This window comes from Bufo gargarizans, chromosome 3, assembly GCF_014858855.1.
Source record: "Bufo gargarizans isolate SCDJY-AF-19 chromosome 3, ASM1485885v1, whole genome shotgun sequence".
In the NCBI taxonomy this organism is placed as follows: domain Eukaryota; kingdom Metazoa; phylum Chordata; class Amphibia; order Anura; family Bufonidae; genus Bufo; species Bufo gargarizans.
In genome coordinates, this window is record NC_058082.1 from 351,730,047 (window position 1) to 351,743,503 (window position 13,457).

At 47.0% G+C, this 13,457-nt stretch overlaps 2 protein-coding genes across 5 annotated transcripts in view; one reads left to right on the forward strand and one right to left on the reverse strand.

Annotated features, from left to right (window-relative positions):
- CACNA1S (calcium voltage-gated channel subunit alpha1 S) overlaps nt 1-13,457 on the forward strand; it is a 1,015,758-nt gene that overhangs the window by 656,923 nt on the left and 345,378 nt on the right. The gene's annotated exons all lie outside the window — the stretch shown is intronic.
- LOC122933054 lies at nt 1,923-4,411 on the reverse strand. Its single transcript, XM_044287795.1, has 2 exons — nt 2,690-4,411; nt 1,923-2,055 (listed from the first exon to the last, which is right to left on the reverse strand). The coding sequence occupies exons 1-2, from the start codon at nt 3,545-3,547 to the stop codon at nt 2,050-2,052; spliced, it is 864 nt and encodes a 287-aa protein (XP_044143730.1). The 5' UTR covers nt 3,548-4,411; the 3' UTR covers nt 1,923-2,049.

Sequence of the window (13,457 nt, forward strand, 5' to 3'; positions counted from 1 at the left end):
CAGTGGGAGCAATCAGGAATCCACTGCCTACAATACACTATTGACCCTAGAAAGGACAGCATTGTAGCTTTGTCCCCTGGCCTGCTTAGGGAGGTCACTGCCTTGACTCTAGCGGGTGAGATCTTTCTCTCTCCTGCCTCTATTATGCACCCCAGATACTCTACCTGGGTACTTGCATATTGGATTTTCTTCTTCGAGGCCAGGTGTCCTTTGCTTGCCAAGTGGTCTAATAAACTCCGTGAATCTATTTCGCAGGCTTCTAACTCCGAATTGGAGAGTAAAAGGTCATCTGTGTACTGTATTAAGGTGGATCCCCTCTTTGGTTCCCAATCTTCCAATGTAGCCTTTAATACAATAGAAAAGGCTGCTGGACTATCCCCAAAACCTTGTGGGAGACGGGTCCAAGTCACCTGACCATCATCAGCCCATTGAAAAGCAAAAAGACTTTGTGCATCCCAAGCCACTGGTATGGAAAAGAACGCATTACTGAGGTCAACTACAGTGTAGTATTTGGATCCCGCAGGAATGGCCCCAAACACAGCTGTAAGGTCTGCCACCAAGGGGGGAAGTGGGATAATTGCCTTGTTTACCTTCCTTAGATCCTGTACTAATCTCCACGTGCCATTATTTTTTTTTACGGGATTTATCGGTGTATTCCAGGGACTGACAATTTTCCTAAGAATTCCCATCTGTAAGTATTTCTCAATTTGCGGCCTTATACCCTCTAACTTTTCCTCACTCAGTGGGTATTGTTTTTGAAAGGTTGGCATAACCCCCTCCTTCAAACAGGGCCGGTAGGGCTCACAGTTAATCGTTCCTACTGAGTCTTTACATTTAGCCCAGATTGGATGATTTTCCAGGGACATTGGTAGGCTTAAAAAGAACCCATTCATGTCACGTCTTTTTGGGTTTGTCAGGTCACATTTCATTGAGGTCGCTGTCAGTCTTCCCTTTTTGTCAAAGACTAATGAAATCTGTAATGCTGCCATTAGATCCCTTCCTAATAGGCAAACGGGGCATTCTAGCAGGACTGCAAAAGACATGTGCGTCACCAGTTCCCCCGTAAGAGTACAAACCGGGAGCGGTGCTGTCACCTTATGTATCACTGTCGTCCCATTGATACCCATAGAACTTCCTTCGGTGCATTTGTCATTAATGAAGTCTATTTTGTTTACGCTTGAAGTCGTTGCTCCGGTGTCAAGCAATAAATTAACTGTAATACCATCAATTTGCAGTATTACTTGTGGTAAAACTTGCCAATCAGTTGGAACAAAATGCATAATGAAGGACGGGACTCGTTCTGGGCACCCCTAATAGTGATTGTTCCCCCGTGGGGACGGGCGTTCATGCTCAGACCACCTCCGTAAATCTGATTGCAGATTGGGTTGTCTACTCCCCCATCCTGTGCTGGCCAGTGTATGTTAATAAGATCTCCCTGTCTTCTTGTCATATCTTGCTGTCTTTCCTGTTGTCTGGGTCCCCCTCGGTAGTCTGAGGCGCCTCTCCCTCTGTATCCTCTCCTATCTTCATCTCTCACCTTTGGACATTCCCGCCTCCAGTGACCTAGACTCCCACAAATGAAACAGCCCTGTTTCTGATTCCTTTCTACTCTTCCCGGGTAGTTTGCCTGGCCCCTACTTCTCGGACCCCTTCCATTATCCCTTCCCCGGGAGAAACCTGACATCATCATGTAATTGCTTTCCCCACCTGACAATATAGACTCCTGTTGTATGTCCTGCTGCATTAACAATGGGAATACTCCTCCCTTTTGATTGAAAACACCAGAGGCTGAGCGTTTTGCTATGTCTTCCATAAATTCTGTCACCGATTGAGTAAGCCATTCGTTATTCACTAATTTTATTAGCTGCGTTGTCTTAGGGTCCCCATTATTCATACATGTAGTCTTGAACAATTCAGGTGCATTCATCCCTGTACTACTGTAGAGATCCAACAGTCTCTTACAGAAACTATAAAAATCCTCTTTCGGCTCTTGTTTTGTATTTAGCATTGTGTGTAAGCCTGAATCTCCTTTGTATCTTTTCATCCATTCTACTCCTATCTTATCCCAAAACTTTTTCCAAACATTGGGGCGGCTAACTTCCTGTCCTGCATCCCTAACTTCCTTTTCTGATGCCTTTTTTATCTCGTCTGCATCGATTTGGGAGCCAGTGTCTGGGTCTATGGCTGAGAGTATTATCTGAATATCCTCCATTGTTAATTGACTCCCTGCAGTATACTTCTGCAGAAACATAGCTGCTGCTCTAGGGTCCTTTTTTGGATTGGGACACATATCCTTCAGTTCTTTCATTAATCCTAAAGGAAGAGGGATATGGACTTCAGTGTCACCTACAGTGATCATGGGGAGCTGTAGTTGTGTGCCTTTCTTATCCCCTTCCTCAGGTGTTATAGCGAGTTTGGAAAATTTGTCTGCCAGGGGTTGTATCACTCCAGTTACTCTAGGGGTGGAGGTTGCCAGGGGCGTTCCATGTTCTAAACTGTCTGCCTCTATCTGTGTTTCAGTTCTCCTACCGTATTCTTCCTGAGCTCTGGTTTCCCAGTCCTTTTTCACCCTCCTGTACTCCTGTCTTAGTTTTTCTATCTCGGTCAGCAGCTGGTCCTTTTTGTTAGTCACTGCTCTGGTTTTCCCACATTCTCCTCCCAGAATGCCCTTCAATTCATCCATCCTTTCCTCACTAGGAAGGTCAGTATCATCTGGGTTCTCGTGATTATACACGACGGGAAGGAAACCCTGAAGGGGAAGTTGTTTAATGTAGACTATGTCTATCTTTAGTTTATCCCTCAGTTGTGTCAACTCCTGTACATAAATGTCCATACTTTTTCTATATTCCTTCCTCCTTTCCTGAGCCTCTTTGACTTGTGGAGCCACATCTTTTTGTTCCCTAAGTGCTGCTGCCACTATAACTGCAGTACTCAAAAGGGAATCTCTATCTCCCAAATCCGGGTACAGTCCGGTTCTCTTTTGGTTTTCACCAGAAAATAATAATAATTCTGGTGCGGTTGCTTGTTTTGGACAGGGGACCTTATCATAAGGGTCTTGTAGCATGTCCTCCGTAGAGACAGCTGGGAGTGTTGCCTTTTCTGGTTCTAATACCGTCACATCATATGCCGGTGGTTTATCTGGTAAGGAGGGCAGAATTTCTGACCATGGAACTTCTTCCTTTTTACTCACTGTCCCCTTATCCTGTTTTAAGTATATGTGATGGGTTGGTGGAAATCTCTTCCTATACTCTTTTAATGCTTTCTCCCATTTTTTAAAACATGTTTTCATATAATTTTCATCCCAGGCACCGGCTGGATAGTTATATTTAGGGTGAAGCCCCACCATTTTTCTAACCTCCTCCCAGTCCCCTTCATTGCGAGGACCTACATCGCTGATCTGCGTAATACACAGTTGCTGACTGCGGTCACAGATATTTACCCAAAATGGATCAGTTACACTAATCCCACAGGTGCCTGATACAAAATGTAACGGTGTGGGTCTGGTCTCTGGCTCACCATCCAGATCCTTTCCCACGCTGTTACCCATAATGCTTAATGCAATTGACAATGAACTCTATATATATATATTTGAGCAGCAAACAGTGAGGTGGAAATAGCAGCGTAAAAATAGCAGCAAGTAATTGTGTTAGTATTGTTGAGGATCAATTAAGCCAGCACAATCAGATCTTCCACCAGTACAATATTCTTATCACACGTGTAGAATTTCTAATATGGGCAACACCATTTATGGACTTAATAGACTGCAGTAATCAATGTCACCTTCCAAGTTATAACTGTACAGTTATGTTCTATAAACAATTCACTCCACAGACAATCCTAGTGAGTTAGAAACCAACATCTGCATTGAGATGTATGCATTTCCCTCACTTTTTCCTTTGTATCATATGTATTCCTTTACATATATTCCTGGTACCTTGTTTCCTTGTTTCACATAAATCCAGAGTTATCCTTCCTGTAACTCAATAAACCGTCAAGTGAGACTAATTCCCACTTGTAAAATCCCTGCCAACGTCCGAAGAGACTAATTCTACATTCGGAAAATTCCCTGCCATCAATATGATGTATGTTCCTGGAACAACATCCCCTGCCAACCACTGTGCCTATAGGAGACGCCGCTCCTATCAGGATACGCAGAACACTGAGTGCTGCCTCGTGTCTGTCCCACAGTCATATGAACACTAAACTAACCTATCAACTAACCTGCCATCCAGTATACATCAGATATTCACCGTATCCAGGAGAGAAACATTCCAACCAACACAAATAGTGGCAGAAATTATTACTCACCTGGATAGTCAGTGAACCATCCTCTGCTACCAATTGAAAGGGCCCCTGGTTTGTCTGTGTGTGAATCACCGGCCGGACAACCACTGAAGACCAATACACGTTGATAGGTATAAAATGGTTGCTCCTTTATTTTGACATCGTAGACAATTTATAGCTTCAAACCACAAAATTAGCGTATACCTGCCCCTACTGTCTAGTCCAATCAGGTAGCGAATTGATAAATTTTCCCTTTATACAGCCAAAGTAAAAAAGTCATGATAATTTCTCAGAAACAAGGTACATATGTGACGCATTTATAATTCTTAGAATTTAGATATCTAACCACCATGTTTGTCGACCTTCGCTTTGTTCAAATATTTCGCGGAATTATCTTTGTTTATTTTGTACCAACATTTATCTGATAAAACGTCCTTCACAAAAGGTGAACGTCAATATACAAGATGCTTATATAACCAGTATTATAGCAAGTGTAAAATATATCTCTAATGCACATGTTAGATATATGCGTACAAAGGTATATATGAGTATATATGTTTCTGCAGTTATGATGTCATGCATTCAGCAGTTTTCTCTCCAGGTACCTTCTTCATAAATGTGGCATTCTTTTGCAAAGCATGCATATCTCTTTCTAGCCATGCGGTTTTGAGCTTCAGACAGCCACTTCCTGCTAGCTTGTGTTACTAGATTTGGTGTTATAAGAATATAAAATATTTCCTTTAAAGAGGAACTCTGTATACATTGATACAAGCATATAAGACTGAATATATATATACATGTATGTGTGGATACAGACATAATTTCCTTACATCTATTATGTAAGCCGTGTAAAGTGACTTCAGACCTGAACTGGTCCCTAAAAATTGGCTTTTTGAAAATTTCAGAAAAATTTTACGATTTGCTTTTAAACTTCTAAGCCTTGTAACATCCAAAAAAAATATATATCATTCCCAAAATGGTCCAAACATGAAGTAGACATATGGGGAATGTAAAGTAATAACTATCTTTGGAGGTATTACTATGTATTATAAAAGTAGAAAAAGTGAAACTTGGAAATTTGCTATTTTTTACAAATTGTATTTATTTACTTCATTTTACCAGTGTCATGTAGTACAATATGTGACGAAAAAACAATCTCAGAATGGCCTGGATTAGTCAAAGCGTTTTAAATAGAGTTGAGCGGACACCTGGATGTTCGGGTTCGAGAAGTTTGGCCGAACTTCCCGGAAATGTTCGGGTTCGGGATCCGAACCCGATCCGAACTTTGTCCCGAACCCGAACCCCATTGAAGTCAATGGGGACCCGAACTTTTAGGCACTAAAAAGGCTCTAAAACAGCCCAGGAAAGGGCTAGAGGGTTGCAAAAGGCAGCAATATGTAGGTAAATCCCATGCAAACAAATGTGGATAGGGAAATGAATAAAAAAAATAAAAAAATAACCAATATCAATTGGAGAGAGGTCCCATAGCAGAGAATCTGGCTTCCCGTCACCCACCACTGGAACAGTCCATTCTCAGATATTTAGGCCCCGGCACCCAGACAGAGGAGAGAGGTCCTGTAACCCAGAATCTGGCTTCATGTCAGCAGAGAATCAGTCTGCATGTCATAGCAGAGAATCAGACTTCACGTCAGCCACCACTGCAACAGTCCATTGTCATATATTTAGGCCCAGCACCCAGGCAGAGGAGAGAGGTCCCGTAACAGAGGATCTGGCTTCATGTCAGCAGAGAATCAGTCTGCATGTCATAGCAGAGAATCAGGCTTCACGTCAGCCACCACTGCAACAGTCCATTGGCATATATTTAGGCCCAGCACCCAGGCAGAGGAGAGAGGTCCCGTAACAGAGGTTCTGGCTTCATGTCAGCAAAGAATCAGTCTGAATGTCATAGCAGAGAATCAGGCTTCACGTCAGCCACCACTGCAACAGTCCATTGTCATATATTTAGGCCCAGCAAACAGGCAGAGGAGAGAGGTCCCGTAACAGAGAATCTGTCTTCATGTCAGCAGAGAATTAGTCTGCATATCAAAGCAGAGAATCGGGCTTCACGTCAGCCACCACTGCAACAGTCCATTGTCATATATTTAGGCCCAGCACACAGGCAGAGGAGAGAGGTCCCATAACAGAGGATCTGGCTTCATGTCAGCAGAGAATCAGTCTGCATGTCATAGCAGAGAATCTGGCTTCACATCAGCCACCACTGCAACAGTCTATTAGCATATATTTAGGCCCAGCACCCAGGCAGAGGAGAGAGGTCCCGTAACAGAGGATCTGGCTTCATGTCAGCAGAGAATCAGTCTGCATGTCATAGCAGAGAATCAGGCTTCACGTCAGCCACCACTGCAACAGTCCATTGTCATATATTTAGGCCCAGCACACAGGCAGAGGAGAGAGGTCCCGTAACACAGAATCTGGCTTCATGTCAGCAGAGAATCAGTCTGCATGTCATAGCAGAGAATCATGCTTCATGTCAGCCACCACTGCAACAGTCCATTGTCATATATTTAGGCCCAGCACCCAGGCAGAGGAAAGAGGTCCCGTAACAGAGGATCTGGCTTCATGTCAGCAGAGAATCAGTCTGCATGTCATAGCAGAGAATCAGGCTTCACTTCAGCCACCACTGCAACAGTCCATTGGCATATATTTAGGCCCAGCACCCAGGCAGAGGAGAGAGGTCCCGTAACAGAGGATCTGGCTTCATGTCAGCAGAGAATCAGTCTGCATGTCATAGCAGAGAATCAGGCTTCACGTCAGCCACCACTGCAACAGTCCATTGTCATATATTTAGGCCCAGCACACAGGCAGAGGAGAGAGGTCCCATAACACAGAATCTGTCTTCATGTCAGCAGAGAATTAGTCTGCATGTCAAAGCAGAGAATCAGGCTTCACGTCAGCCACCACTGCAACAGTCCATTGGCATATATTTAGGCCCAGCACACAGGCAGAGGAGAGAGGTCCCGTAACAGAGGAATTGGCTTCATGTCAGCAGAGAATCTGTCTGCATGTTATAGCAGAGAATCAGGCTTCACGTCAGCCACCACTGCAACAGTCCATTGTCATATATTTAGGACCAGCACACAGGCAGAGGAGAGAGGTCCCGTAACACAGAATCTGGCTTCATGTCAGCAGAGAATCAGTCTGCATGTCATAGCAGAGAATCAGGCTTCACGTCATCCACCACTGCAACAGTCCATTGTCATAAATTTAGGCCCAGCACACAGGCAGAGGAGAGAGGTCCCGTAACAGAGAATCTGTTTTCATGTCAGCAGAGAATTAGTCTGCATGTCAAAGCAGAGAATCAGGCTTCACGTCAGCCACCACTGCAACAGTCCATTGGCATATATTTAGGCCCAGCACACAGGCAGAGGAGAGAGGTCCCGTAACAGAGAATCTGGCTTCATGTCAGTAGAGAATTAGTCTGCATGTCATAGCAGAGAATCAGGCTTCACGTCAGCCACCACTGCAACAGTCCATTGTCATATATTTAGGCCTAGCACACAGGCAGAGGAGAGAGGTCCCGTAACAGAGATTCTGGCTTCATGTCAGAAGAGAATCAGTCTGCATGTCATAGCAGAGAATCAGGCTTCACTTCAGCCACTACTGCAACAGTCCATTGTCAGATATTTAGGCCCAGCACCCAGGCAGAGGAGAGAGGTTCTGTAACAGAGAATCTGTCTTCATGTCAGCAGAGAATTAGTCTGCATGTCATAGCAGAGAATCAGGCTTCACGTCAGCCACCACTGCAACAGTCCATTGTCATAAATTTAGGCCCAGCACCCAGGCAGAGGAGAGAGGTCCCGTAACAGAGGATCTGGCTTCATGTCAGCAGAGAATTAGTCTGCATGTCATAGCAGAGAATCAGGCTTCACGTCACCCAACATTGGAACAGTCCATTGGCATATATTTAGGCCCCGGCACCCAGACAGAGGAGAGGTTCATTCAACTTTGGGTAGCCTCGCAATATAATGGTAAAATGAAAATAAAAATAGGATTGAATGAGGAAGTGCCCTGGAGTACAATAATATATGGTTAAGGGGAGGTAGTTAATGTCTAATCTGGACAAGGGACGGACAGGTCCTGTGGGATCCATGCCTGGTTCATTTTTATGAACGTCAGCTTGTCCACATTGGCTGTAGACAGGCGGCTGCATTTGTCTGTAATGACACCCCCTGCCGTGCTGAATACACGTTCAGACAAAACGCTGGCCGCCGGGCAGGCCATCACCTCCAAGGCATAAAAGGCTAGCTCTGGCCACGTGGACAATTTAGAGACCCAGAAGTTGAATGGGGCCGAACCATCAGTCAGTACGTGGAGGGGTGTGCACACGTACTGTTCCACCATGTTAGTGAAATGTTGCCTCCTGCTAACACGTTGCGTATCAGGTGGTGGTGCAGTTAGCTGTGGCGTGTTGACAAAACTTTTCCACATCTCTGCCATGCTAACCCTGCCCTCAGAGGAGCTGGCCGTGACACAGCTGCCTTGGCGACCTCTTGCTCCTCCTCTGCCTTGGCCTTGGGCTTCCACTTGTTCCCCTGTGACATTTGGGAATGCTCTCAGTAGCGCGTCTACCAACGTGCGCTTGTACTCGCGCATCTTCCTATCACGCTCCAGTGCAGGAAGTAAGGTGGGCACATTGTCTTTGTACCGTGGATCCAGCAGGGTGGCAACCCAGTAGTCCGCACACGTTAAAATGTGGGCAACTCTGCTGTCGTTGCGCAGGCACTGCAGCATGTAGTCGCTCATGTGTGCCAGGCTGCCCAGGGGTAAGGACAAGCTGTCCTCTGTGGGAGGCGTATCGTCATCGTCCTGCCTTTCCCCCCAGCCACGCACCAGTGATGGGCCCGAACTGCGTTGGGTGCCATCCCGCTGTGACCATGCTTCATCCTCATCCTCCTCCACCTCCTCCTCATCCTCGTCCTCCTCGTCCTCCAGTAGTGGGCCCTGGCTGGCCACACTTGTACCTGGCCTCTGCTGTTGCAAAAAACCTCCCTCTGAGTCACTTCGAAGAGACTGGCCTGAAAGTGCTAAAAATGACCCCTCTTCCTCCTCCTCCTCCTCCTCCTCCTGGGCCACCTCCTCTTCCATCATCGCCCTAAGTGTTTTCTCAAGGAGACATAGAAGTGGTATTGTAACGCTGATAACGGCGTCATCGCCACTGGCCATGTTGGTGGAGTACTCGAAACAGCGCAACAGGGCACACAGGTCTCGCATGGAGGCCCAGTCATTGGTGGTGAAGTGGTGCTGTTCCGCAGTGCGACTGACCCGTGCGTGCTGCAGCTGAAACTCCACTATGGCCTGCTGCTGCTCGCACAGTCTGTCCAGCATGTGCAAGGTGGAGTTCCACCTGGTGGGCACGTCGCATATGAGGCGGTGAGCGGGAAGGCCGAAGTTACGCTGTAGCGCAGACAGGCGAGCAGCGGCAGGATGTGAACGCCGGAAGCGCGAACAGACGGCCCGCACTTTATGCAGCAGCTCTGACATGTCGGGGTAGTTGTGAATGAACTTCTGCACCACCAAATTCAGCACATGCGCCAGGCAAGGGATGTGCGTCAAACCGGCTAGTCCCAGAGCTGCAACGAGATTTCGCCCATTATCGCACACCACCAGGCCGGGCTTGAGGCTCACCGGCAGCAACCACTCGTCGGTCTGTTGTTCTATACCACGCCACAACTCCTGTGCGGTGTGGGGCCTGTCCCCCAAACATATGAGTTTCAGAATGGCCTGCTGACGTTTACCCCGGGCTGTGCTGAAGTTGGTGGTGAAGGTGTGTGGCTGACTGGATGAGCAGGTGGAAGAAGAGGAGGAGGAAGCCGAGAAGGAGGAGGTGGCAACAGGAGGCAAAGAATGTTGTCCCTGCGATCCTTGGCGGCGGAAGGACGTGCGCCAAACAGCTCTCCGCCTGGGGCCCAGCTGCCACTACATTTACCCAGTGTGCAGTTAGGGAGATATAGCGTCCCTGGCCTGTGCTTACTGGTCCACGTATCTGTGGTTAGGTGGACCTTGCTACAGATGGCGTTGCGCAGTGCACACTTGATTTTATCGGATACTTGGTTGTGCAGGGAAGGCACGGCTCTCTTGGAGAAGTAGTGGCGCCTGGGAACAACATACTGTGGGACAGCAAGCGACATGAGCTGTTTGAAGCTGTCTGTGTCCACCAGCCTAAATGACAGCATTTCATAGGCCAGTAGTTTAGAAATGCTGGCATTCAGGGCCAGGGATCGAGGGTGGCTAGGTGGGAATTTACGCTTTCTCTCAAATGTTTGTGAGATGGAGAGCTGAACGCTGCCGTGTGACATGGTTGAGATGCTTGGTGACGGAGGTGGTGGTGGTGTTGGTGGTACATCCCCTGTTTGCTGGGCGGCAGGTACCAACGTTCCTCCAGAGGCGGAGGAAGAGGCCGAGGCGGCAGCAGCAGAAGAGGCCGAGGCGGCAGCAGCAGAAGAGGCCGAGGCGGCAGCAGCAGAAGAGGCCGAGGCGGCAGCAGCAGAAGAGGTCGAGGCGGCAGCAGCAGAAGAGTCCGCGGCGGGAGCAGCAGAAAAGGCCGAGGCGGCAGCAGCAGAAGAGGTGGCAGGGGGAGCCTGAGTGACTTCCTTGTTTTTAAGGTGTTTACTCCACTGCAGTTCATGCTTTGCATGCAGGTGCCTGGTCATGCAGGTTGTGCTAAGGTTCAGAACTTTAATGCCTCGCTTCAGGCTCTGATGGCACAGTGTGCAAACCACTCGGGTCTTGTCGTCAGCACATTGTTTGAAGAAGTGCCATGCCAGGGAACTCCTTGAAGCTGCCTTTGGGGCGCTCGGTCCCAGATGGCGGCGGTCAGTAGCAGGCGGAGTCTCTTGGCGGCGGGTGTTCTGCTTTTGCCCACTGCTCCCTCTTTTGCTACGCTGTTGGCTCGGTCTTACCACTGCCTCTTCCTCCGAACTGTGAAAGTCAGTGGCACGACCTTCATTCCATGTGGGGTCTAGGACCTCATCGTCCCCTGCTTCGTCTTCCACCCAGTCTTGATTCCTGACCTCCTGTTCAGTCTGTACACTGCAGAAAGACGCAGCAGTTGGCACCTGTGTTTCGTCATCATCAGAGACTTGCTGATGTGGTATTCCCATGTCCTCATCATCAGGAAACATAATTGGTTGTGCGTCAGTGCATTCTATGTCTTCCACCGCTGGGGAAGGGCTAGGTGGATGCCCTTGGAAAACCCTGCCAGCAGAGTCTTTAAACAGCATAAGAGAGTGCTGCATAACTTGAGGCTCAGACAGTTTCCCTGATATGCATGGGGGTGATGTGACAGACTGATGGGGTTGGTTTTCAGGCGCCATCTGTGCGCTTTCTGAAGAAGACTGGGTGGGAGATAATGTGAACGTGCTGGATCCACTGTCGGCCACCCAATTGACTAATGCCTGTACCTGCTCAGGCCTTACCATCCTTAGAACGGCATTGGGCCCCACCATATATCGCTGTAAATTCTGGCGGCTACTGGGACCTGAGGTAGGTGGTAAACTAGGACGTGTGGATGTGGCAGAACGGCCACGTCCTCTCCCAGCACCAGAGGGTCCACTAACACCACCACGACCATGTCCACGTCCGTGTCCCTTACTAGATGTTTTCCTCATTGTTATCATTTACCACAACAACAAAAATATTATTTGGCCCAATGTATTGAATTCAAATTCAGGCCTTTTTTTACAGACACCTAACACTATCTGGCTATCTATTTAGGTACCATATTACACTAATACAGGCACAGCAGTAACCACCGATTTAGCTGACTATGAATTTGAGGCCTAGTATTTAGCCGCTGGGTGACAGGTATACGTTTTACGGACAGAATTAGACTGGGATATGCACAGTAGCGTGTGTGTGAAGTTATTGAGAATGACCCTATCAGCACTTTGATTCTGATATACCCTTTTAGGGATGTATTTAATGTAGGCCTGATACAGCAGAAACCACTAAATTAGGAAATTGCTAAATTGGGAAATGTATTTCAACCCAGAACAAAAACTGTGTTTTGACGGACACTAAATAACTTGCCCAGCCACAACAGTACAGCAGTAACGACAGATTTAGCAGGATATAAATTTGAGGCCTAGTATTTAGGCGCTGGGTGACAGGTATAGGTTTACTGACAGAATTAGACTTGGAAATGCACAGTAGCAGGTGTGTGAAGTTATTCTGAATGACCCTATGTGCACCTTGAATATTATATACCCATTTAGGGATAGATTTCAAATAGCTCTGATACAGCAGAAACCACTAAATTAGGAAATTGCTAAATTGGGAATTGTATTTCAACCCAGAACAAAAAATGTGCTTTGACGGACACTAAATAACTTGCCCAGCCAGAACAGTACAGCAGTAGCGACAGATTTAGCGGGATATAAATTTGAGGCCTGGTATTTAGGCGCTGGGTGACAGGTATAGATTTACTGACAGAATTAGACTGGGATATGGCCAAAAAATAACAACACTATTGCTGGTTAAATGCACTTGGTGTGACAGCTTGACCAACCTCACTACTGAGGGTTAAATGCACTTTGTGACAGGCGCAGCTTGCCCCTGATGTAGTATATGGCCAAAAAATGAACAGACTATTGCTGGTTAAATGCACTTGGTGTGACAGCTTGACCAACCACACTACTGAGGGTTAAATGCACTTGGTGACGGGCGCAGCTTGCCTCTGATGTAGTATATGGCCAAAAAATAAACAGACTATTGCTGGTTAAATGCACTTGGTGTGACTGCTTCACCCTGATGTAGGATTTAGCCAAAAAACAACCACATCATTAAGGGTTAAATGCACTTGGTCGCAGCTTGTGCTGGCACACCACAAGACACAAAATGGCCGCCGATAACCCCTGAAAAAATTGACTGACAAATGGTCTGGGCAGCCTTAAAACGGTGAGCAATTGAGTATCAGCAGCTCAATGATCCACAGCTGCAGATTGATCAATTAATCAAGTCCTTTGGAGGAGTTAATCTGCCTAATCTCGCCCTACTGTCGCTGCCGCAACCTCTCCCTATGCTGATCAGAGCAGAGTGACGGGCGGCGCTATGTGACTCCAGCTTAAATAGATGGTAATGAAATATTGAGGCACTCAGTCTGGAAGTTATGCAACTTAAGTGAATTTTATTCTGTCATTCTTTCTATGCCATCCATA

Bases quoted from the DNA above. Each gene is read 5' to 3' on its own strand.
- LOC122933054 (XM_044287795.1), bottom strand. From the start codon at position 3,547: ATGGGTAACAGCGTGGGAAAGGATCTGGATGGTGAGCCAGAGACCAGA.